At 34.6% G+C, this 27,946-nt stretch overlaps 1 protein-coding gene and 1 long non-coding RNA gene across 2 annotated transcripts in view; one reads left to right on the top strand and one right to left on the bottom strand.

Annotated features, from left to right (window-relative positions):
- LOC145681471 (glycine receptor subunit alpha-2-like) overlaps positions 1-26,994 on the top strand; it is an 80,192-nt gene extending 53,198 nt beyond the window's left edge. The window contains exons 7-11 of the mRNA XM_081753114.1: positions 5,650-5,732; positions 10,013-10,165; positions 14,816-15,014; positions 23,976-24,171; positions 26,639-26,994. Coding sequence (XP_081609240.1) covers positions 5,650-5,732; positions 10,013-10,165; positions 14,816-15,014; positions 23,976-24,171; positions 26,639-26,851 — 844 coding nt within the window. The 3' untranslated portion in view covers positions 26,852-26,994. The remainder of the gene's footprint in view (positions 1-5,649; positions 5,733-10,012; positions 10,166-14,815; positions 15,015-23,975; positions 24,172-26,638) is intronic.
- LOC145681472 (uncharacterized) lies at positions 7,533-20,609 on the bottom strand. The gene is made up of 3 exons (XR_014130788.1): positions 20,507-20,609; positions 17,799-17,863; positions 7,533-8,242 (listed from the first exon to the last, which is right to left on the bottom strand). It is a non-coding gene; the product is annotated as an uncharacterized LOC145681472 (long non-coding RNA).
- Positions 26,995-27,946: the final 952 nt, after the last annotated feature.

The following is a 27,946-nucleotide window of genomic DNA, read 5'->3' as shown; positions in this document are numbered from 1 at the left end:
TGCGATTGCCCCACAGCTCTTACATTCTACTTGTTAGGCTCATGTATTGCATCTTTGTGACGAAGTCTTAAAATTCCTAATGAATTTATTGCAGCAGTTAAGACTGTATTAGCGAAAACACCAGCCAGAAGGGAGAGATTACTGGACTGTTTGAAAGAAACAGGAGCATTTCATCTACCTCCAGTTCCTGTAATAACTTGCTGCGGAACATGGCTGAAGGCAGGAAAATATCACAACAGTATTTAAATATAGTGAAACGTTGGATTGAATTAGAAGACTAGGAAAATAGGGCTGCACAACAAAGTTAAAATAATTGGTTGAACATGAAATCCTTCAGTTTCAACTTGGAACTATTACTAAAGTTTCTGATGGACTTTGTAAACAAATACAGGTCCTGGAATCAGAAAATGTTGATGCAACATGGGTCTAGCTTCTGTCAGCAGTTCTTAAGGTTGAAAGTTCTGGTGTTTTATGTTAAAAAAAAACTTGAAAGCTATATGAATGAACGCCATCGAGCTGTGAACTTCTGGAAGTTCAGAATTTAGATTTAACATTAGTCGTTTCTGAGAAGATTTCTTCCGTCTTTTTTTCGGGTAAACTGAAACGTTTCTTGACTGTTGATGTTCCAATAGAAGAAATAGCAACGTATGTAGCAATGGTACAAGGAAAAAAAATGTCTTCTACTTCTGCTTCATCCTTCTGGCAGAAACATTCCACTAAGATGCTTATACTTGGTAAGCTAGCAACGAAGACAATAATGGTTCCTCCATCATCTGTTCGGTAGAGAGAAGTTATTTTACGCTCAGTTGGATTTTGAATTCCCAAAGACCGTGTTTCACAGAAGAAAATCTCTAGGCGCACTTAAAACTTGCAATTAACCAAGGTGGTGGTGGTGGAAACGAAGAGACTGAGTGTAACATAGATGAAGGTGACTAACTTTTCATTGGTAACCTATTTTAGTATGGTGTATAAATGATACTTTAACAAACTTCAAACAAGTTACATATTGTTTTGGAGCGTTTGGCTTCAGATGTGCTGAATAGTGAAGGTGATATTATGTGAGTAATATTAGTGGTATTGTGCATAGTTTGTGAAAATGTTTTAAGTGAGTTACTTTCTCCGGTACAAAAATCATGTGTATAAGAATTGTATGTATGATGACTCGAAATGTACAAAATGTGCACAAAAACTCCACACCGTATTTATTATGTTCACACTTGAACTTGAGCACTTTCTATACTTTTTGGTGGCATTTTTCATTTTCCCTTTCTGTATGTATTAAGGTGCACACATGTGATAAAAAGATTGACTCGAGTAAAGCATATCTGTTTACAGTGAATAAAATAGAAAGTTCATTAAATATGAAAGAAATTGATTGCATAAAATATTAATAAAAAGATTAAGATATTTAGAATATTTAATGTATAGTAAATATTATACATTATAACGATTAATGTGAAACGATGATTGAAATGAACAATAAAGCATAAAAAGGCATAATTTGGAAAAAATAAAGCATAATTAAACAAAAAGTAAAGTATACTGTGGGTTGTATTTACTACTAGTAATTGCATTTACTTCTTCACTTACCTTCGCCCTCATGTATTACCATCTAGGGATCGCAACCCTCAAGTTGAGAAACCTCACAATTGAGTGACATGAAACTATTATGAGAAAATGTCATACAATGAAGAAGAATATGATTGCAGTCAGAAATCACGCCCGATCATTATCGTAGACTCATCTATTTAAATTGTAAAAACTATGAATTTTCCTTGATGCTATTTATCATATTGTATTTGTTATTGTAGAAATTAAATATTGATTTCATAAATGTGTTTATGCTCAAGAAAGGCATATTTCGGAATCGGCGTATTTATTATATTTTCGGAGACGTATTAGAAAAAATCAATAGGAGCAGTAACAAGCACTGTTAATAACTTTAAAAGAATTGGCAATATCGTTATTTTCCTACACTGTAGGGAAGGAAGAGGATAAACGAAACTTTTTTGTTCTTGTCCCGATGTCAGAATCGCGATACAGAAATTACTGCATCACAGAACCAGATTTCGTGTTATATTTAGTCAAAAAGAAATATACTAATTTAAATTAACTGAATAAAGAAAAATATTTTAAGGGCGATCAAAGTTTGTGCGTAGACTCACGTTGAGTTTGGTCACTAATACAGTGGGACTCGAATATTAAATTAGATCCTTGCTTCTGTAATTCCCTTTCCGAATGGGGAACAGATATATGATATACATTTTTATTTCCATTTCGGCCTCTTTTAAGGAGCCTTCTTCATAGGCTCAAACATTGAGTTTCAGCAGCTTTCTCCCTATCAAAGTAATAAATTGTAATATTAAGTGCCTGATTTATACAATTCTAATTTGAGTTGTTCATTGGAATCACTCAGAATAATTTGTTATAATGTATATATTTTTAAAGTTTTTATTATGAAAGCTGAAGTTCTAAAATCAATTTTGAGATAAATAATGATTTCCCAGCCATTCATTTTATGTTTTAATGTTGAATAATATGTGGACATGAATTGATACTAACCGCCATTTATTTATGAACCTTCTTATATAAGTTCAGAATGCTTTCTTGAATAAATTGCAGTAGGATTTTTATTAAGTGCAAGTTTCTCGTTTCTAAAATCATAGTAACTGTTATTGGAAAAGTATTGAAGAAATTTAAGATGATTTATGAAGCGATTCCTCTTTGTTGAAGAAGTTCATATTGGAAAATCAGATGAGATTTCTTTTCCACACTACCAATAATTTGTTTCTTTTTTCGGGATTACATTTAATTTGTTAGACATTAATGTTGTATTGAAGGATCAGTTGATATAACACTACTTTCGATCTTGTTCATGCTACAATAAAAATCCTATAAACTTTGCTTTATATGGTAGATACCAGTAATGTATCCCAAGTCCATCTCTTATTTTTGTTTCCCACTGGGTGATTATTTCTTCTATCCTATTGTTAACAATGTATTTAAAATTGTATAAGGGTGTTTTATGATTTAACTCATTCCCGTATAACTACATTTTTTCATAGTCTGACTGCTTTTTCATTCTATTCTATGTGTACGTGTGCCTTCGTATATAATAGTAAAATTTCAAAATTATTCTCCTTTAGAATTTGAAATAATTTTTGGACTAATATTATATTCCAAGATGTTTTAATGACCAATTAGTATTATTTAGTGCTGATATTGCACTTAAAGAATGCGTACAGATGAAGAGACATTTAAGGTATTATTAATGATTTCTTCAAAATTTCAGTTTCTTTTTTTTTCGGTTTCACATAATCTCATTCCAAGAAGATAATAATTGTTTACCTTCTGTTGGAAATTTTTATTATGTGTATAGCGAATTCCATTCAATCTTGGCGAAGTGTTCTTTTTTTATATTTTTAAAAACTTTTTGAAAACTGCTTTCAATTTCACTAAGCTTTATCGTTATTTCTTCATTTATGGATATTTTTTGATTTCAGTAATTAAGACGTTATCAGTATTCGAAAAATCCGTAGTTAATATGCAGTGAAACTGATTTATTCAATTATTGTCATTTGAACTCAGTCTATTGATAATGATATTATTTGTATTTTTGTTTAACTGAAGATAAAAGAATTTCCAAATTAGTGTCCTAGGAGATTGAAATGAAGGATTACAGAAATTCTCCCAATTGGTTCTTTTAATTGTATTCAAATTAGTCTTTGTATGTGCTTTTCTTAAATGCTAGCATGTGAGGTAATCTTGTATGTTCTTCGAATGTATGAATTTTTGTAATGTTACTTCACTTCTCTGTTCCACTAGATCTGTTTATAATAATTTCTTGTGTATTTTTTGATAACTGAACCTTTTTCTTTCTCTGTTTATTATGTTTCTTTTCAGTTGATTAATTATTAAGTTATTCAAATTATGTATATTTCAATTAGTTTGACTTGGATGTTTCAATGCTTCCTAAAGTTCTCGTTAGTATTCGTGCCAATTGAAATTGCTACAAACTTTGTTAGTTTTAGATTTAAGTTTACATACAAGATAACTGTTTGGAAAGAAGAATTAACATAGATTGGATCAGTATTGATTAATATTAGCCCATAATCGCTACCAAAAGGAACATAATACACAGTCCAAGATGCTTGGATGTAATATTGAAATTTACAGATAGTAATATTGCAATGTGCTCTTGTGTGTAATGGACAAGCTGAGAGTAGATTATACTGTAGCGCTGGCTCGATTGGAAGCAATAGGTCCAATCGGTTTAGGGGCAACCCTGAGAAACTCTACTGCTATAATCAACAAAACAATATCCTATCGACAGCTGCTTCTTTTCCTGTATCAGCAGATTCGACAGCTAACACTGAAAAATTGGTACTTTCATTCGATTAAAACTAGGTCATAGAAGACAATTTTCTCGCGATGATTTTGAATTTGAACTAAAGTGCATTTATTAGTGCTTCCACTGTATGTTTCAAGGAAGATATTTAGTATAGTATCTTCTCCATCGACTCTTAAACTTGAGATAATTATGGAAGATGCCGGAAGTGTAAATTACGCCTCCCCACAACAAAAGATGCACGACATATCAGGATCAAACTTTTGACGGTTCTGTCAAGTTACCTTCTTATAAGACGCAAGACAACACCAGATTTTTCTGTTGCGTTATACTTGATGATTTGCGTTTCAATACTTCTAAATATTACTAGATTTCTCTACAGTATGACGATGCCAAAACGATCTCATATGCTTATTTGCTGACTCGTGAAAATATTTATTCTATGAATAAGTATTGTGAATCTCCCCAAACACCTAATATTAATGCAATTAAAAATTGAATTCTAGAATAGGACAGGGTGCACCTGCTTCCTGTGCCGACATCCATGCCAGTATATTAAATACTATAATAATTATAGTATTTCGCAATACTATTGACATTCAAATTTCTAGAATTACTTTAACTAACGCAAGGATTTACTATATTGCACATTTCACCCAGCGTGCACTTTATCAGATGCAAAAGAGTGACCTAAAAATGTATGAAATATTGAGGTGCGGCCAAACGATATAGAAACAAATACCTCCCGAAACTACTTCGTGGCACTTCTTATGTGCGCGTATCGCTATGAAGCTCAATTATAATGTTCCTTCTCCATTATTAAAACTTATGGAATCAAGGGCAAATCCACATGAACGTCTTATTACATTTTTGTCATTTGCTCGTAATGACGGCACTAGAGGAGGGCCAAGGGGGCAGGTGCCCCGGTGGGATCGTGTATCCCGCGACTGCCCTCCAGATATATTGTGTTGTAAGATTGGTCCAATAAAATATAACTTTTGTGTGGGTGGAGCTGTCCCCAAAATACTTCTGCCACTCTAAGCCCCCCCCCCAAGAAGTTACAGCTGGCGTTACTGTTTGTTCGTCTGTATAATTGCTATTGATATACTATCTTGACACTAAAAGTACAAAATACATTTTACTTTAAGTGATTGGCTTATTGTGGGTAAATGCCATAATTGTTTAAAGAACAACATACATTTATCTCATACATGAAGCTTACAAGCTATCTCACCGTGTCAAGGTAAGTATGATTTTGTTCTTAGTTCAGAATAAGTGTGTAATATCAATTTCTTTTCCAGGGTTCTTCTGTTGTTACCATGTCCGTTTCACTTTGCAACATACCCATTCGATATACAAGTTTGTGATGTCAACTTTACAATGCGTAAGTTATTATTTTATGAAAAAAAAAACTATGTAATATAAAATCAATTGAAAACGTAGTACTTATAAAAGTTTCATGCACCATGATGATACGAAATATTCATTTAGAAATAATTTTGGATCAACAATTCTCATACGACTCATTGATATGTTTTCTTTACAAAAAAATCTAATATACGTAAAATTTTATTGCATTAATTGAGTCTTTCTGAATGTTGTAATTTGATAACTTTCTATGAAAGTCTACAAATAAAACAGCTTTATTCTTGTGCAATCCGGCCTCTTCCAAAAGTTCTTTCCTCCAACAAAATATGAATTTACCATAATTTTTTGCAACAAAATATGAATTTATCATAACTTTATTTTATTTTATTTTATTTTGCTTGAAATTTAGTTTATTGGTTTTTGTACAATTATCTGTCCAACAGCGTTTTAGGATTACATCAATTCTGTTATTGTGAATTAAACTATTTTAATATCTCGATGAAATATATTGAATATTAAAATCATGCTGTGTAGGCTAAATCAAACAAATGACAACTATAATTTGAATTATTAGGAAGGAGTCTTAGAATGTAAAAGTAGGGAAAAATGCAAGAACTCCAAGAAAATTCACTCTGTGTTCCTAAAATTAAACCAAGGATTCATGTCATCAGGAGTAAACGCAATACTACTGATCTTGTGGTTTCCTCATGGATGCTATAAAATAGAAGATCTGCCCATATGTATCTTCATCCTATTAACTGAATTAAGCCAAAAAAAACGAGCATCGGTACGTCTGATTAGCTACTCTTGTTTCCGCCATCGTCTGGTTGGTTGCTTTCTTATCCGCCATAAATGTTGGCTCAAAATATTGCGATCTTATTGGGTGGAGTGGGCAGAGTAGGGGTGGTGAAACTGTGACGTATGGCTTCAAGATTTTGTTGTATAGGCAGATCCTCTATTTTATAACATCCTTGGGTTTCCTTGTGTTTGATCATTACGAATTTTAATTATATACACTGGGAACTTCTATTGAGAAAGTTTTACACATTGCACATTGAATGTTATTTAGAGTCAATATGTTTCTTCGTGTTTTCAATAAAATTTTAATCGTTTAAAGACTCACATTTATCCTACATAAAAGCATAGATTATTATGGGTAAAATAATCTAGAAGCATAGAGTTACCAAATTCGGAAAAGAAATATAATATACTTAACCAGTTTTCAGTTCATGTTAGCAATATACCTTTTCTCTCTACTACCAGTGTTACATCTCAGAATTACAACACTTCAAACTTAGCTCACAGACTTAAATGACAGTATCTTCATTTATAAATATCAAGTGTAGACAAGTTGTTAGGGATTCTTGTTTCACATTCTGGAAATTTCGGGTGTGCATACCATCACCACTCAGTTCAAGTTGTCTTCTAGATTACTGTCCTTAGTTCCATAAGCTACGAATGCAGGATTGATACCTTTAAACACAGGCTTTGCCTGAGTTCCTTTCACTTCTGTACCATTTATTGTTGTTAATGATGTTAGTTGTTAAGAATGCCAGTGTAAACTGCCGTTATAAGCCATAACTGTAACTTGTTTTGAAATATAAAACAATCAGGAATGTCTAATCTGTAGACCGGTAACCAAATTTCTGAGTACGAAGTTTTCAATTTTAGTATTTTCGGGAGTATATAAAAATTACATTCAGTAACGCACAATAGCTGAATGAACGGAATTCTACAAGTGTGTTTCATTATGAACGGAATTAAATACTAGTAATTGCGGTAGTATAAAAACATATATGTTTTGATCTCCATTTTACGTAAATGTTACAATCAATGTCTGAAAAGATAGACCGAATTAAAAGCAGCAGTACGCAAAACCTTTTACAATTCTTAATGTAGTCCGCAGACAGCAAACATTAAGCACTCCTCAAATAAATTGTGAAAACTTTATTCGTTGTTAAATACACTAAAATTAAATCAATTTTAAATTAGAAATATTTAAATTACTGTTGTAATATATCAATCTATTTAAAGTTTCCATCATGAATAATAGTTCAAGGTAAACATTTCACAATGGAAAATTAATGTTTACAATACGAGCAAAAGACACAAACGTTATTTTGTAAAGTAAATGGTCCAAGTTAGAATTAATAGCTTTCAAATGTTCATCACTCTTCGATGTATTCTGGAGTTCTGTAACTTGCAGGACATCAGACATAACGAGAAGTTCACTTGTTATGAGAGAAGTTGAACATCTGCTTATCAAACCTCGTTTTGGACTGCAAATGAGAAACAATATTATTCTCTTTTCTAGCTGGCAAATCCAAATCAAGTAGAACACAAAATTTAGCCTTCAAATAATGGACAGGTCAATAACTCATATAAAATTGTACTTAAGACATTCTTTGTTTTATCGTTGACCTCACATAAATATCTTGCTGGCCATTGCACTTGTATCTAAATGATTCTCACATAGCTTCATTTTCTGCTACAGTTTGAAGATAATTGCTGATATCCATGGTATATCTAGAAAAATATAATATAATCAAGTATTATGAATTTAGATTATTTTTAATGATCTTGAAGCTTGCGTTAAGTCAGTTACAAAGAAATTTTCAGTTTTTGCTCGGAAGTATCTTAAGATATATATCCTATTGAAATAGAAAAAATAACATCTAAATCTAGTTTGTTCAATTTGTTGGAACTTAACGTCTCTTTTCATCGCTAAGTCAATCTAAGATGGAACTTACGAATTAAAGTAGAATCTGAACAGCTACACGGATTATCCTCTAAGGCTAAGTACTCTTATCGGGATTAAATCTGGGACCATGAACAGAAAAACTTGCGCATTAGCTATAAAGACCACAATATCTAGATATCGGTGTATTTGTTACAATTATATTGTGAAAAATTGCGGTATAATCTGCTAGTGGCATATGAATGTTCTTGTGAATGAATAAATATTAATACTCCTAAAATCATTCGATGGTTTTTTACGATGCAGATGTTTTAACTTACTGAGTATCAATGTACTAAGAGAAGGACTTTTTTTATATTTCGCATTAGTCATGATATATCAAAGATTAGACTATTTACCCATTCATTTCGTAACTTACATAGCTCAGATATTAATATCACATTGTTAATCATTACATCAAAAATATGTAAATTCAACTGAGTAAAATATGTATATTTTGCAGCATCCTGTATATTGAATAGATCCTACGAAAATCAAATAATGAAAAATGGAATATAACAAATGTGGGTTATATAATCTATTTCAAAATATTTGTATGAATTTAAATTTCTCAATTTTAAGTATACTGTCTAGCATTGTCAATCATAGGTCCCATCATCTTTAGTTTCAGTGTTGGAATTTAAAATAAGGGTTTTAATTATTATCCAAGTGGCAATTTATCTTCCAATTTAGGCTAAAGAAGAGAATAATAAATGCAAATGGATTATGAATTGAAAAGCTGATAGATTGTGAAAATGGAGAAAAGATAATTGTCTTGAAAATCTCTGAACATCACAATAGCTTATCATAAATCTTACGTTATATGACTAGATTGAAAGATTATAAGTTAATGTTGCGGAAGATAACACTCTAGTATTGAAATCCACAATGCTGGAGAGAATTTGTACGGAACTGTGAAATATTCACAAAACACAAAGTTAACAACTTTTATTAACTAGCTAACTAACTCTATGTCCTATGGAACCCGGAGGTTCAATGTCGCGTTTACCAAAGCTCCCCATTGAGTTATATCCTTAGCCAGCTGGATCCAGTTTCTACTTTGTATTCCTATTTCTGCTAGATTCTGCCCCTAGGTCTTCCTAATACTCGTTTGCCGATTTGATTTCCAGTTAAAACTTTGAAAGCGTTCCTATTTTCTTCCATTCTGGCTACATGAACTGCCCATCTGAGCCTCCTAGATTTGATGATCCTAACAATGTTTGGTAAACGATATAAATTATGTAGTTCCTCTTTATGAGGTTTCCGTCATTCATCACTCCCGTTTCTCTTTTGTTCGAATATTCGTCTTAGGGTTTTGGATTCAAATACTTTTATTATCAATTCTAAAACAACGAACATTTTCTATGGAATATTACATTATTGATTTCGTGTACACATTACTCTCTTTACATTTAGAAAATTATATAATAGTTCTTCAGAAAATTGATTTTAAGAATCTTCATCTTGTCAACGTAATATCTGATCGACGAACTACGACAGAAATCCCTTTCATGTCAGATATTAAATAATTTAGATGTTAATTCTGCTCTATATTTCAGGAGTTTATAGAGCAGAAGTTGCTACTTTAAAATGGGCAAATAGGAACCCAGTAAGATTTGATAGTTACAGTGGAGAAACTTTTCAATTTCTACCCAGATACACTATTACGCTATGTGCTTTGAAGAATGTAGAATTTTATTCTGGATTATCAGGTATATTATCCATTATTTGCAGTTGTTTTAATAGTATACTCGCAACTATTTCGTAATTGGAAGATAGCTATTTTCTGAAGTTAATATTCTTTTATATTTAGAAGACATAATTTTTCAAAGTTAGATGGGAAGGTAATGGGATGTTGAACCGAAGGGTATAAAAAGTTTTACTCACGTAATGAAAAGGGCGGTCATAATGGCGTAGGAATAATTCTTGGAAAGCGTTTAAAGGAGAAGGTAGTGAAAGTACAATTTATTGATGATAGAGTTATGATGTTAAGACTTAAAGGGAAAACGAATATTCTAATGGTGATACAGACATATCACCGACGACTTCGCATGCAACTGAAGAAGAAGACGAAAATTATGAGAAAATAAAAGAAATTATAGATAGGGAGAAGTGGGGTGCATGCGTAATTGTAATGGGAGATTTCAATGCAGTTTGGGAGAAAAACAGCAAGGTAGTATCGTAGGCAAATATGATTTAGGTGAAAGAGATGAAAGGAGAGGAGAACTAGTGAATTTCTGTAGACAGAATTCACTAGTAATTGGGAATACTTGGTTCAATCAGCACAAGAGAAGAAGATATACATGGAAATCACCAATAGACTGTCGAAGATATCAAATAGACTATGTTATGGTTCAGGACAGGTACCGGAATAGCTTAAAGAACGCGAAGACCCTTCCCGGGGCTGATAGTTTCTCTGATCATAATCTTGCGCTGGCCGAAGTAGACATTCAACTGAAAATGTAGACAGAAGAAAAGCAGGTAACAAAGTGTTGAATACTGAAAAGTTGAAAAACGAGGAAATAAGAAAACTTTTCGTTGAAAAATTCAAAGAAAAATATTCAAACCAGAAAAGAATAGGCGCAGATAGTAACGTACAGTGGGAATACATTAAACTTTGCTTACAGTAGGCTGCAGAAGAGGCAGTAGGTTACCACGAACACAAAACGGCTAAGAAACCATGGGTTACAGAGCAGATATTGAAGAAAATGAGGGAAAGAAAAAAGTGGAAACAGGTTGATACAGAAGAGGGTAGAAAGATGTACAGAAAGTTGAATAATGAGTTACGGAGAGAAACAGACAGAGCGAGGAAAGAGTTTTACAAAAGAAAATGCGAGGACATAGAAGAATTAGAAAGAGTTGGGAAATATGAGGAAATGTATAAGGAGGTGAAATCTGTGAAATTTCGGAGGAAACAAGGGTGTATTACGATGGCAGTAGAAAATAAAAATGGGAAGGTAGTCAACGACAGAAATGAGGACATAGAAAGATGGAAAGAATACGTGGAAGACTTAAATGAGAGTAGGAAGAGACCGTGTAGCCTAAATGTTGAAGTAGGAAACGAATTAGGCGGGAATGATAAAGGATTTAGTATTCTTCGGGATGAGTTTGAAAAGGCTATATCCGAGATTAGGAATGGAAAGGCAACCAGGATAAATAATATACCAATCGAATTCATTAAAAATATAGGAGAGAAGGGAAAGAAAGAATTGTTCCGACTATGTAATGAAATACATGAGACAGGTGAGTGGCCAAAAGACTTCCTGAAGACGATCATGATACCGATGGATAAGAAATCGAACCCAAAGAGATGTGAGGATTATAGAACTATTAGTCTCATATCTCATGCAGCTGAAATTTTGCTCCGAATACTGAATATGGAAGAACAAATGAAGAAGTTGAGGAGGAGGAGTTCGGGTCAGAAGAGGTAAGAGCACGAGAGATACTATTGGATTATTAAGGGTGATCGGTGAAAGATTTATAGAAAAAGGGAAAGAGGTGTATGTTGTATTTATCGATCTAGAAAAGGCTTTTGACCGCGTGAATTGGGAATTGTTGTTGGGAGTTCTAAAGAAGATAGAGTTGGAATGGAAAGATCGAAGACTCATAACAAGCTTATACATGAACCAACAAGTAAGTGTTAGGATAGGGGAAGAACTGACGGAAGAGAGTGCGGAAGAGACGGAAGGGGAGTTCGGCAAGGATACTGCCTCTCGCCAACACTATTTAATGTCCATCTAGAGAGAAAAATTTACATGATGATGACGGCATTTCGGTAGGAGGTAGAATGATTAGATGCATAAGATGTGCAGACGATATGACGCTTGTTGCAAAATCTGAAAAGAAATCAATAAAATGTTAGAAAACCTGAGGATGAGCTATGAATAATATGGGATGAAAATAAATATTAGAAAGACAAAAACCATGACGATTGGAACGAAGAGGTCTGTGTCAAATATAAAAGTGGGAGGAGAGCAAATAGAACAAGTGAATAGTTTTCGATATCTGGGTAGTATTCTTAGTAATGACATGAAGTGCGAATGTGAAATAAAATCAAGGATAGGAATGGTGAAAGAAGCCTTTAGGAGGAAGAAAAGTCTGTTTTGTGGGATCTTGGATAGAGATTTGAGAAAAAGGCTCGTAAAATGCTTCGTGTGGAGTGTTGTATTGTATGGGGCGGAAACGTGGACATTACGTAAAAGTGATGTAAAACGACTGGAAGCATTCGAAACGGTGTGGAGAAGGATGGAATGAATTAATTGGGTCAAGTGGAAAACGAATGAGTGGGTGTTAGAAATAGTGGGAAAGAAAAGAACACTTTTAGATATTTTTAAGAAGAGGAAGAGAAACTGGTTGGACATTGCCTAAGAAGAAATTGTATCATGAGAGACGTCATAGAGGGTATGGTGGCGGGAAAGAGAGGCAGAGGGCGAAGGAGACTACAATTAATGGATGATATAAAAACAGAAAAATCATACGTGAAGACGAAGAGGTTAGCGGAGGACCGTGGAGCATGGAAGCTTCTCAGCTGATACTGCCCCAGTTGGCTGTCCTATTAAAGTACTATATTACGTAGTTATTTAATTTTCCTGTAGTGGCTTTCGTTTGTCCAACCTAAGTTCAAAATTTGGTTTATTTTGCAAGCAACGATTTAAATCCTTCGATTATTATATCATTTAATGTTTTACCTTCATTCACGTACTGTACAAATTTTCAATATAGATATTTTTAGGGGGTGTTTCTAGATTACTCCCATTTAATTACAATATCTCTTAGAAAATATTCCCAGTATTAGTAGTTTAAAACCATAATGTTCTAAATAATTTCTGGGGTTCAATGAGAAGGTTTCGAAGATAGTCAAATGTTCATAAAATATAGAGCGGAAAGTATAGTCACATAATGTATCAGAAGTTTATTTGTCAATAAAGATACATATTGAAATATAAGAGAACTCAGTAGGTGCCATTAAACACGATGACGAACAGTGGTTAGAACTCGATAGCCTTGGCATTGGTGAATGAATAGTTAGAATGTCATTTTTCATTGTTCCTGTCTACTTATAACTACATTATGGACGCTATTGTTTTAAATAACAAAGCAATGTTTCCGAAATCACACCAATATACAATGCTATCAACTACAATCTTAGAACTTTAGCTGTAGATGGATACTGACATACCTTCCATACATACCCAAATTCATAAACTAGATCTTCATACCAATGAATTTAAGAATGGGTTGAACTCAAGGAAGAGGAGAAATACTGATTTTCGCTAGTTAGTGTTCTATGTGTATTTAGGGAGTTTTACCAAACTGTGCCAAATGTAGAACCAGTTTATCAACATGGCGACTAAAGATTACATGACAAGAACAATATTTTTAATATGGTATTTGAAAGATTACTCGTTTACCATTTGTTTCATTTCTTATAAAATCATAACAAAGAATAGTAATTGATTGATCCAGAAGTGGATAGAGTAAAGGGACTCAATCTATTCAAGAGGGTTAACATGAAACAGTAGTCAACATTCTTCTTGCATAAACCCCATAAATAATTAAATGACATGAAGAAATATGATGATAGTTTGCTTCCACTTTAATCCACTATAAGAAGGAATGCACAAATTTGTTCCAGTCAAGGTCAAAACGGAAATAGAAGCTTGGGTCAGTGTGAGTATTGTAAATTCACAGACGAAATGAAAAGGAAACAAAGACTGCGGTAAAGGAAAGTAACAACAGCCTTAGTACTTATAAGAGAAAAGTAAACCAAGAGCTGAAGCATCTTAAAAAGAGCATAAGAGAGATATTAGAAGATGATACATTTCAGGACAGTAAAGGATTTTATATGGTATTAAGTATAATTGTAGGTTAACAACAGACACAAGAAGTTCCTAGAGTTAGTAGAAAAATAAATCCATTAAAGAAGGAACTAGTTTTGGGATGATGAAGAAAAGGAAGTAGTAGTTATTTCAAATTTTTGTAGAGAACCAGGTACAGGATATTTTAATGGATAACCTTTAGATTTTCAAATTATTTTATCAAAGAATATTGGAATTTTTGTATAGACATTTTAAAATAATTATACTCCGCGTCACCTGAATTGCAGTGTGGCATCAGCTAATAAGCTCGCAGTGCGCTGTTATTAAACCTTCAGGGAGGAATCTAATCATTCATAATTGTCCACAAATATGAACAAAATCAACTATGAATGATTAGATTTCTCCCTGAAGGTTCAGTAATAGGGCATTGCGAGCTTATTGGCTGATACCACACGCCAATTCGGGTGACGCCGACTATAGATAAATATTAAGAATAAAATTAAGCTTCAAAATTGATAACTTTGACATTATTTTTATCGTCAGGTAACTTTTCTCAATTGATAGTGAGATTTATAATGACTCGAGACATCAACAGCTATGTGTTATCCGTCTTCCTTCCAAGTATAATCTTTGTGGTGGTCTCTTGGTGTAGTTTCCTGGTACCACCCACTATTGTTCCAGGAAGAGTGACTCTTATTGTAACAACACTACTGACTCTCATCACAATGTACGAGTCAAACCTGTAAGTATTTCGTTTTTTTCTTTAAACGGATATTTTTAAATTAATATGAAAAGATTAAAAGCCCATGTAAAATGGAAGGAAATAGTGTTTTGTTACAAAAACAGAACGATATAAGGTTAGCAATTTCTTTTATGAAAATCATAAATATGTTATAACAGCAAAAATCAACGTTGCATCAATACATTAGGTAATGTATATATTGGTACTCAAGTAATAACCTCATTACATAGGTAACAAACTTATAATTAGTCTTCATAAACTTATGGGCGATCAGTATTCTGTTTATGTGGATGAACTCGGAAAACAGCCTATGAATACGTTATTTTCTATTTTCGGCCTTTGGAGGTGCTTCATGACAACTTAAACACATTTGTGCTATGCTAGTTCACGGACCTATAGATAGGTAAAATTTTCAGAAGAAATATCTAATATTATTTCTAGAGAAGAATGTATAAATAATCAAAATATACGCTGATCTTACCTCTGATATCCTTAATAATGATAAAAATGCGTGCTTCTAAGCATTTAAGCATGTAAGCGACTGAATGCATAAGGAAACCCTGACGAATTGAATTCCTATGTCAATGCAGTGGATTCACTGTTCAGTCATGATCTGTGACAATAAAGCCCTCCTAAAGGTAAAGCATGTAATAACATGAGGAACACAGTATGTTTCCACTACCCTCGCTTATGTACATGGTTACCATTCCTAACGCGCCTGCTCCTTACGCACGCATCCCTAGGCTGCCACACGGGCCCACCAGCTCAGTGCTTCCCTGAATCGATTAGGTAGACTTTCGCTTTTAATGTCCACATACCTGAATTCATTATTTATGTAGTTCTTCCATCACGAAATGCATTCCCAGTACCATGTGAATAATTTCTTGTTTGAAGATTTGCATTTTTTGGTGCAGATGCACTTCAGAAGGGACTAACCGTAATGGGTCTAAATACATATATATAAACTAGTAGTATAGTAATATACTAATAAAAACTTCATTTCTCCTAACAATGATGGAGTACCTTGTCTCTTCATAAAAAAAACCTGAAGCGATGCTACTCCGCGGAAATTGATAGCAAATTATAATTAATAGTATAATAATATACTAATGAAAATGTTAATCTCTGTTTACAATGGTGAAGTAACTTGTCTCTTCATCCAAGCAAAACCTGAAGTGACGCTACTACTATCACTCATCCTGCGGAGATGGATATTGTTTTACTTATATATATATAATTAAAATGATATAATAATGTACTAATGAAAACGTTAAACTTTCCATACAATAGTGGAGTACCTTGTCTCTTCATCCAAGCAAAACGCGAAGTGACGCTGCTGTCATCACTCATCCTGCGAATATATACAGGGTGTGGCAGCTATTTGAGAGCACATAGTATAAGTGACACAACATCCTGTATGTCATTGTAACATCCCTTTTGATTGCAGGTTAACATGGCGAACTCTAAGCTAACCCATGAAATGAAAAGGCATGCTGTCATCGTCCCCTTGGCTGTAAGACACACCGACTCCAGCATCGTTTCCTTGCATTCCTGAAAGTTGCACGATCATTCGTTTTCAATGTTCGGAGAGAACTGGAGGCCGTCAGTGGTGATGTGGAAACTATTTCCCACAGGAAACGACATTGTCAGCGCTCGGACAGGACCAGGATGCCCGAATTTTTTGCTTCCGTCCAAGCTGTTATCGAAGCGGACCCAGGAAAGTCCATGAGAGCACTCGCAAGGGAGAAGCAGGTTGATAAGGCCACCATTCGACGAGTGATGCATGAAGACCTCCGTTACAAGTCGTATGTTGTGCGGAGAACAATTCATGATCGCGAGAACTAGGGAGAATTGAGTTAACCTCGCCACACGCCTTTTGAACAAGCTGAAACATCCCGAGCAGCCAGAAATACTCGGATGTTTCTTCTCGGATGAGAAAATCGTCCAGGACCAGAAGGTGAACCGCGGAAATGATCGGTGGCTGGGTAAACACCAGAGAAGATTTCGATTGTCATGCACACCAAGTTTCCCGCATCAGCGATGGTTCTGGCGGTCGTTAGCAGTAGGGCGATGTGATGCCTCGACATTTCTTTAGTCAAGGTGCCAGAGTCAACGCCATTGCTTACACCGATGTATTGAAGCCCTAGATAACTGCTATAGCACGTGGCAGGCCGTATGTGTTTCAGCAAGACTCCTCCCGCCCATACGGCCCATTCAATTTAAGAATGGTTGGAAACGAATTTTAACGACAACGTCACCCCAAACATGTAGTCCCCCCAGCTATCTTGATGTCAACCCATTGGACTTTTGCGTCTGGTGCGTGGTTGAGAGGACCTCCAATAAGCATCCACACAACACCGTTGCGGCTCTCAGGGCAGCTATTGTGGATGTCATCACAAACATTCTCAGGACCCACCTCATTCATGCCTCCCGAAGGTTTCGACACAGTTTAGAGGCTCTTATTGCGGCACATGGCTGTTTCATTGAATGATATCCTGCACTGGGTCTGTCTTCACGTGAACGTAACGTTCAATTGTCATTAAATGCTCTATCTTCAGTCTCTGCTCCTTTTTTCCGCGGATGTTATTTTGTTCTCAAATAGCTGCCTTACCCGGTATATAGATAGATAGATAGATAGATAGATAGATAGATAGATAGATAGATAGATAGATAGATAGATAGATAGATAGATAGATAGATAGATAGATAGATAGATAGATAGATAGATAGATAGGTGGATAATGGTATAGTAATATACTAATAAAAACTTTCATCCCTACTTACAATACTGGAGTATCTTGTCTCTTCATCCAAAGAAAACTTGAAGTGATGCTACTGCCATACTCATCCTGCGGAAATGAATAGTATATAATAATTAATAGTATAATAATTAGTAGTATTATAGTATTAATAGTATAATACTAATTAAAACACTAAACCCTACTTACAATAGAGAAGTGCCTTGTGTCTTCACCCAAGCAAAACCTGAACTGACGCGACTACCATCATTCATCCTGCGGAGATGGATATAGTTTTACTTATATATATATATATATATATATATATATATATATATATATATATATATATATATATATATATATATATATATATAATTAATAGTATAATAATATACCAATGAAAAAGTTAATCTCTACTTACAATAGAGGAGCATCTTCTCTCTTCATCCAAAGAAAACCTAAAATGATGCGACCACCATCACTCATCCTGCGGAAATGGATAGTATATTATTATTAATAGTATAATAATATACTAATGAAAATGTTAATCTCTACTTACAATGGTGAAGCAACTTGTCTCTTCATCCAAGCGAAACCGGAAGTGACGGTAATGCCATCACTCATCCTAGGCAGATCGATAGAGTTTTACTTATGTATATGTAATTCATCATCATAGGTATTCTGCCCTTATTGCTAGGTCACTAGCCGCAGCTGGAAAGCTTCCATTATCCACAGTCTTCCGCTAACCTAATCGTCTTGACATACGATCTTTGTGATTTGATATCATCAATTAATTGTAGCCTGCTTCGAGCTCTCAGTTTCTTTCCTGCCAGCACAACCTCTAGAACGTCCCTCACGATACAATTTCTTCTCAGGCAGTGTCTCAATGTCTCTACCAGTTTCTCTTGCTCTTCTCAGTAATATCTAAAAGTGTTCTTTTTTCCCGTCATTTCTAACACATTGCCATTCGTTTCCCGCTTGACCGAATTAGTTTTTTCCATTCTTCTCCACACTTACATTTCGAAAGCTTCCAGTCGTTTTTCGTCACTTTTACGTAATGTCCGAGTTTCTGCCCCATTCAATAGAACACTCTATACGAACCATTTTATAAGTCTCTTTTTCAACTCTTTATTTAAGGTCCCAGAAAACAGACTTTTCTTCCTTCTAAAGGCTTCTTTCGCCATTCCTATCCTTGCTTTTATTTCACGTTCGCACTTCATGTCATTACTAAGAATACTACCCGGATATAGAAAACTGTTCACTTGTTCTATTTTCGCCCCTCCCACTTTTTTATTTGACACAGACCGCTTCGTTCCAAACCCATGACTTTTCTCTTTCTAACATTTATTTTTCAAAGCCCTTTCTCAAGTTTCTAACATCCTACTCATTTTCTTTTCTGATTCTGCAACAAGCGCCATATCGTCTCCAAATCTTATTAGGGATGCGCACGAGACAAGATTTGAGGCTGTCTCGTCTCGAAAATGTGATGTAAATGCGACGTCTTGACTCGAAAAATGTATTCTTCTTTATTGGAATAGCTGTGTCTCGACTCGAATTTTGTCAGGAAAATTCTGTCTCGACTCGTCTCGTGCACATCCCTAAATCTTATACATCTAATCATTCTTCCTCGTAGCGAAATTCCGTCTTTATCATGTATGCTGTTTTTCACTATCTCTTCTAAACAGATGTTGTTGACGAAAGACAACATCCTTCTCGAACTCCCCTTCCAAATGCACTTTCCTCTGTTACACGTAGTTCCTTCCCTATCCTAACACTTACTTGTTGGTTCGTATATAAGTTTCTTATGAATCTTTAATCTTTCCATTCCAATCCAATCTTCTTTAGAACTCCCAACAACAATTCCCAATTCACGCGGTCACAATCCTTTTTTAGGTCAACAAATACAACATACACCTCTTTTCCTTTTTCTATAAATCTTTCATCGCTTACTATTAATAATCCAATTGCATCTCTTGTGCTCTTACCTCTCCTGAACCCGAACTGTTCTTTCTCAACTTTTTCGTTTGTTCTTCCATACAACCTTCTGTTCAGTATTCAGAGCAGAATTTTAGCTCTATGAGATATGAGACTAATAGTTTCCATAATCCTCACATCTCTTTGGGTTCGCTTTCTTAGGCATCAGTACTATGATTGTCTTCAGGAAATCTTTCGGCTGCGCTTCTGTTACATATATTTCATTGCAGAATCGGAAAAAATTCTTTCTTGTGAGTGTCTCATATGTTTTTAATGAATTTGACTGATATATTATCTATCGGAGTTGCTTTTTCCTTTTCTTAAACCCTTTATCATCCTCGCCTATTTCATTTTCTTCTTCAACACTTAGGCTACATGGTCTATTCCTACTCTCATATAAGTTCTCAACATACTCTTTCAACCTTCCTGTGACCTCACTTGTCTCGCTGACTACCTTCTCATTCTGATTTTCTACTGCCATCGTAATACCCCTTGTTTCCTCTGAAATTCCATAGATTTCACCTCCTTGTACATTTCCTTATATTACCCAACTCTTTCTAATTCTTCTACGTCCACGCATTTTCTTTTGTAAAACTCTTCCCTTGCTCTGTCTGTTCCCCTTCGTAATTCATTGTTTAACTTTCTGTACATCTTTCTGCCCTTTTCTGTATCCACCTGTTTCCAGGTCTTCCTTCCCTCATTTTCTGCAACATCTGTAACCCATTAATAGTATAATAGTATAATAATATACTAATGAAAACGTTAATTTCTACTTACAAGCGTGGGGTACCTTGTTTCTTCATCCAAGCAAAATCTGGAGTGACCCTACTACCATCACTCATCCTGCAGAGATAGATACTGTTTTATTTACGTCGATGGGAAGTTTTTACTTGTATATAATTAATATATATATATATATATATATATATATATATATATATATATAATTAATAGAATAATAATATACTAATGAAAACGTTAATTTCTACTTACAAGCGTGCGGTACCTTGTTTCTTCATCTAAGAAAATCCTGAAGTGACGCTATTGCTATCACATCCCGCGGAGTTTTACTTTTACTTTAAAAGTATCAAATGAAATGACGTGTTAAGCTTATTTGATTTCATTATATTCTGAAGGAGCAATGTAGATAAACGAAGAGATTTAATTACAAGTATGGATAGTTCTGTTGTGTTAAATATAGTAATACCGTAGCTTAAAAAATATGCATGTAAAACGCACGAGAAAAGTTCGAACAAGTGATTTATTTAAGAAAGTATAATTTTTTATGTAGTTGTGGTTTATTCATAGTATTTATGAGAGACTTTTTTTTTTTTTTGCAAATCTATCTAAAATATACTCCATTATCTACAGGTGAAAATAGAAAGTATGAAAAAATGTGTTGTACGTTATTTTTGAACATTACTATTTTATTTTTAATACGAATAGAAAGTGTGTAGCAATAATACTAATAAGAATATATTATATATGTATTTACAAGGAGTGAACAGAACGTAAGATTACAAAGCCTGCAGTGAAACGTACATATATATATATATATACAGTGGCATATTTACGGTTTTGGATAGGGGAGGGGGGCTTTGCCTGAAAATGTGAAAATTCTGCAAGATATTTCATATACTTTACTATAGTAAGTAAGATTTCGGGGGGCTTAAGCCCGGAAGCCCCCCTAAGTACGCCACTGTGTGTGTATATATATATTATTTCTTACAACCAATACATCCAACAGATAGTGCATACATGTTATTTTTCGACATATTCTCTATGTCGGTTGAGGCACTTATAGGTGGTATGAATTTGAAGATTCCTGGTAAAACTCTTGTCCTTACGTATTCAGCTACGTTCTCACGAAGTCTCGCACCTCTTCATCTGAAGCGAAACAACGGTCTTCTAGGTGCTTCTTCAAGTGCAGCAACGGGTTAAAGTCGCTTGGAGAGAGGTCCGGGTTAAAGGAGAAGGATGGTCATGATGTCTCAGCTAAACTGTTTCAACAGCGTGGTGGTCTTCTGGGCTGTGCCCTTGTCGGTGATAATTTTCTCTGCCAGCCCAAACGGCAACGATGATACTGACGTAAAGTTTGATACCATTCTGCGACATTCTGAAGCGACATTATAGTCTCTCCGTAAACGTCTACCAGGTGCCAATGAATTTCAGCCGCAGTTACATGTTATTCCCACAGAAATCAAATAACTGAGCGGACTTCTTCTTGAGACCAGTTTTCCAAACGAGTCGCCATTTGTGTTTACATACAACTAGTGCCGTAGGTGACGGGTGGACCGAACACTCCTCATTACTCTATAACAGACGAAACTCCAGAAATATTGGCCTTCTAACCTTAATTTCTGATCCTTCCTCGTACTTTTGTGACTTCTAATCTGATTATTCAAATGATTTGACTTCAGATATAGCCGTGCCTTTGAAAATTCTACGGCGATCTAGAAAAGTACCAGTGAATGTTGGATTAATGATAGAAAATTAACAATCTTCTTCAATTTTAAATCGAAACTACTACTTGTTAAAGTGGAATTCGAACCACAATTCGTTTTTAACAGAAAATACACTTACCAGGAATCGAACTCGGGACGGCACACACAGAAAATAGAAGCACTGGCCATTTTGGTTCAAAAGGCTTCGAAAATTACTACTCATATACTATATCTACTTCCTGTGCTGTGAGCAGCATAACCTTAAAATTTTAAAGTTATAAAATGGAATCGAGTGTTACATCTTGTCGCAAAGCATGTTTAGCCAATGTAGGCTATTAAGGAAACTATTTCAATCATTAACATTGTGTAGTACTTCATGACCTGCAGTGTCTCAATTATATTATACAGGGTGGCGCACGAAATGATCCACCATTTGTTATTGTTGTTGTTTTTTTTTTTATCGTTTCAGGGGAACAAGAAATCGCAATGTACACTTTTACAGCAGTAGCAGTACAGTTTGGAGAAACAGTTGAAGAAGAAATTGACACCTAACTCACCCTGCCGCCGCTAGAGGGCTAGTTTTCAAGATGGCTGACAAGAGCAGACTGACCACAGAGCAGCGCTCAACAATCGTGCTTTCGTTCCATGAATCAGAAAGTGTTATTGTTGCTCAAAGACTGTTTCGAGAGAGGTTTAATACCCGATGGGCTCCCTCCAACAAAACCATCCACAGATTGTATGAAAACTTTCAGAGGAAAGGAGCAATATTGGAGCCGAAGCGTCCTCGACAGAAGCCTGTGTGTCCGCGTCAGAATATTGAAGCTGTTAGAGTTGCAATGCAGAGGAGTCCCGGGAAGTCGACAAGAAAGGCAGTAGTGCAACTTCGCATATTAAGACGTTCGGTTCAACGAATTCTGAAGAGTGACCTCCATTTTTATCCATACAAGATGACCGTTGTGCAACGACTCCAAAATGATCACAAGCAGCAGAGATTAGTGTTCGCGCAATGGGCAGAGGGTAAGCAACGAATCCTTCACAACGTTTGGTTTTCTGACGAGGCACATTTCCATTTGGACGAAGTGGTCAACAAACAAAATGCGCGTTTTGGAGCCAATGAAAATCCACGGTTGATTCATGAAAAACAACACCACGCTCCTAGGATTACAGTGTGGGTTCCAATTTCCAGCCATGAACTGATTGGGCCATTCTTCTTCGAAGAAACAGTAAACAGTGAGCGGTACTTGACTATGCTTCGGAATAACTTTGTCCCGCAGTTGCTTGCCACTGCTTTGCCATCAACACGCAGTGGTTCATGCAAGATGGAGCCAAACCGCACACTGCAAATGTTGTCTTGGATTTCTTACACGAAATTTTTCACACGCGCGTTATTTCTGATCGGTTTCCAGACCGGTTTCATGCTGGACAATCTTGGCCACCTCATAGTCCTGATCTTAACCCATGTGATTACTTTCTGTGGGGGTATTTGAAGGAAAAGATTTTTTCGAAACATCCCAACAATTTGGTAGAGCTCAGACGACTTCTTGTTCAGGCTTGCAGTGAAATTGATGAAAACATGTGTCGTCGAGTAGTGAATAACCTCAGCGTTCGATTAAATGCAGTTCAAATCAACAATGACGGCCACATTTAACATGTTTTGAATTAGAACATTTCTCCACAGTACACTCTTGCTTGTAACGTGTATTTCTTTCTGTTCTGCTTGTGAAAGAAAATGGTGGATCATTTCGTGCCCCACCCTGTAAATCATATGTGTTTACTGATTTTTCATATTGTTATCTATTTAGGTCCGCAGCACCTCCATCTGTGAAGGTTCAAAGTCTAAACATTTGGCTCTTAGGATGCATTATATTTGTCTTTGGAGCACTAGTCGAATATTCTATTGTCTTATTCATCGTCCGAGATAATGGTGGAACGACTAGCGATCCTGATCAAATAACATTCATAACATCCAACTACATTACCGTTTACCCAAAGCAAATGGTAAGAAAACGCAGCTCAAACTGATGGCCCTTTTTTTTTTTTTTTTTTTTTTTTACGACATTCAATTAATTTATTTACTGAAATGTTTGCATGCAAATTTTGGAGAAATGAATATTCTATTCTAATTACGTGCGTAGAGTACGCAGATGTAACTGGTAGGAGTAATGGCAAAATTATTAAAGATTTGTAGTATTTAATACACATTATATAGCGCAGATATTAGGTTTTAGTGAAGCTGAATACAGTCTGTAACGACGCTTTTAAATAAAAAGAAGCAAAGAAATGAGAAATTGAATAAAAGCAATAATTATTCAGGTGAAGTGCAAAGGTTTAGTTGTATATTATCGATAACGGATGAAAGTTGAGAATAGAATTCAAAAACAAAGGTGGGAAGTCATATAAAAGTTGTTACATTTTTATATTTAAAAAAAAATTCTTAATTTGTACCGTTTCAGATACTTTTAACTTCTTATTTTTTTGTATTTTTGAATGTATGATTGAATAAATGAAACTGAATTTTTCTGTTTCATTTTGCCCATCTTTTATTTCATACTGTCTCGTTTTACGCTATATTTATACTCTTCATCGTATTTGTTTATCATTAGGCTTCCCTACAAGGCGAGACAAGACTACACACTTCCAATAAAACATATAACATATACTCTTTGCGATTTTGTTTGTGTCTGTTTGTTCAAGTTGAGTATCTCTCTCTTCAGCATCGAGGCTATATAAGATGTGAACCTACAGTTTCAGGTGGAATTCGAACAGCCGTAATGCACCCAATAATTTTTCAAGATACTATCCTATCTAGAATCTATCCCGGGGCCACTTCCACCAATATGCTCTTTCCGAGACGAGTCATCAGTTTTACAACTTCTTTTCGAGACAAGAGTGCTCCACGTCTTGTCTCGTACGCATCCCGATCTCTATAATCTATCTTCGTACAAGAGATACTTTAAAATATCTCCAGATCATTTAAAATGTAATATAGAATATTGCACTACAGAAGAGTTTACATAACTGTATGCGGAAAAAAATGAAAAATGTTTAATAATTGTTTAACTTAGGCTTATATGAAATAGTCAAAATGAGTACTTGTTAACTAGTCATAAAGCTGCGTTTGAAAGTAAAGATTGTTTGCAATTAAAAAGCTTAACTTAGATTTTCTTGCAAAGAAAACATACAATAAAGACTGTGTTTTGATTGCACCTTCTTTCACTCTTTTTCAATTTACATACTTGTTTTGCACCTGTTCTAAATGTGATCACTTTTTTTCGCAACTTTTGAAACCTTTTTTGAGCCCTTTGCTGTATTTTATTCCTATAATAATTTGAATAAGATCTTCAGAGGCAGCTCGTGGGGAAGTCACATTAATTTAAAAAATAATACGTTTTGTCTTGTGAAACTAAGGGAATCCAGATTACCTAATGTATTAATTGTTGTACACAACAATTACTACATGAAGAAAATTTTCTTCTTTTAGTATCAAGCGAAAAAAAAACAACATATTTTTATCAGTGTGACTTTCTTCGGGGGCCATCTCTGGGAATACTGAATTTGTACGGCATCACATTACTTTCGTTTCAGTTCAGTCCCATTAATTGATAGCTTTCGATACAAAGTAAAGGAACGTAACAATATCAAACTGAGCAATCCCGGCTATTTTTGAGTGTTTTCAACATGCACATATTTAATTACTAATCGGAGATGCAGAATCATTAAAGAACAACATTAAGATATCAAATGTTGTCTGTTTTAATAGTTTTCCGGATTTGAGAATTTTATTGAAATGCTGAACGTTATCTGTTTCAATGGATTTCTGGATTTGGGACTGTAATAATGTGTTCTGGCACTTGTTTTAGGCAGATTTTTTAATATATATATGTGTGTGTGAATTTTGAGTATATATATTATGTACAGTAAAATTACTTACGACACTGTTTTTTTTTTTTTTTTTTTTAATATTTACAATATAAATCTGCACTTTTTTCAAACTTTTGCATCAGTTCTTAGTTAAAATTTTGTACTTAAAAATTCATATTTCTATTTATAATGTTCTGAAAGTGCTAAAAGCGTTTTTTCCTTTCTTTTTCTCTTTTTTTTTTTCATAAATCTGCCTTGTATTTGAATTAGCTCACCCAATCGGCTTGTGTTGTTGCCAAAGTTTTGAGTTAACACTACCCTGCACAAAACATTCAGCTCATAGCTTGAACTCAGTAAAAAATACTCATATTCTGCAAAGTCACGAATGACGAAACTAATGTCATTTTGTTAATGGAAGAAATTTAACTACTTTCTGTATTCACAAGTGGATATCGCTCAAATTTTCCCAAATCTTTTAACAATATTAAAATACATGAAGTGTAATATACAATGCAATATTAAAAGTTCTAAAAAGGATTTATGCATTCGTAGTCATAAAACGTTGAAATAAACACTTTATCCAAAATTCTAATTTTTCTTTCAGACAAAGAAAACTGGATGGAAACAGAAAATATTTGGTCCGTGTATACGAGGTTTAGTCATAGCCAAAACTTACATAAGGAATCCAAAATGGACACCACAAGATAGAGTATCCATGATTATTTTTCCATTATTATTTATTTGTTACTCTGTTGCTTATTGGAACATATTTGTGATGGGAAGAAGTGATGAAATACCTAAAGATGAGTGCTATTAATGAAATTCATAAAGTTTCCAATACAACAAAAGTTGAACAGCTAGCATTACATCAACTAGCAAGTGAGGAAAGCAACAGACATTTGAAACATAAGTGTACAAAACAAGTGTTTAAATAAACTACTTAAAACATTCCTATTTCTGGTGATAGGCCTTAAATATATGCTAGGTTAAATATTTATTTCTCAATGCTAAGTTGTTATTGAACTGCTTCGATAACAAAAAAAAAAAAAAAAAAAAAATCCAGAAAGATGGAAAATGGGAAACAAAAAAGACAACAGAACAAGAAAACAGTGCAAAATTCTGTTCTTGAGTTCCATTAAAATCCTAATTGTTAACACCGGCTAATGTTTTGGTCACATACTTGGGTAGTATAGTATCAGTACTATTTGTATGTTAAATGAGGTAAATTAAGCTTGAACAATGTATCGATTACAAAAATATTCAAGAAATATAACGAGTGCATGCAATATTCTCGATTACCTGATACCGAAGTAAAACGGAAGTGAAATGTAGATATGAATGTATGTTTCTATATAAGGTTAGTGTAAATTAAATGTCCGTATACAAATGCGTCATTTAGAAAGGCCAAAAAAATTAAAACAATTCTAGTTGATCAAAATAGCAACCGTTTGCAAGTACTCACTTTTGCCATCACCAAGCCAACAATTGGATTCCATTGCGAAAGAAATCTGAAGTTTTGAGAAATCTGGCGAAGAAGTCCTCAACCACATGTTGCATCTTCCGATTATCGGGGGAAGATGTTTCCCTCCCAATAAGTATTGGGGCTGCCGGAATAGATGATAGTCGGTGAGAGATATGCCAGGAGAATATGATGGATTGAAGGAGAATTTCAGTGTACAAGTAATAGAGAATCTGGAACGTCCTTTGCGCGTGAGTTGTCGTACAACATGAGGATTCCATATCTTTTGAGCATTTTTGGTTGTTTTCCGGCAAAGCTGCGGTGCATTTCATGGAGTGCACCACTGTAACGATTCGCAATGATGGTTTTGCTTCGATAGCGTAACGCATGATGGATCAACTCCACCAGACAGAATACCAGTGATAACATCATTCAGGGGCTCAGGAAGCCGTC

Source organism: Thermobia domestica, chromosome 3, assembly GCF_964235325.1.
Source record: "Thermobia domestica chromosome 3, izTheDome1.hap1.1, whole genome shotgun sequence".
Taxonomy (NCBI): domain Eukaryota; kingdom Metazoa; phylum Arthropoda; class Insecta; order Zygentoma; family Lepismatidae; genus Thermobia; species Thermobia domestica.
This window is presented reverse-complemented; position numbering and strand designations above follow the sequence as displayed.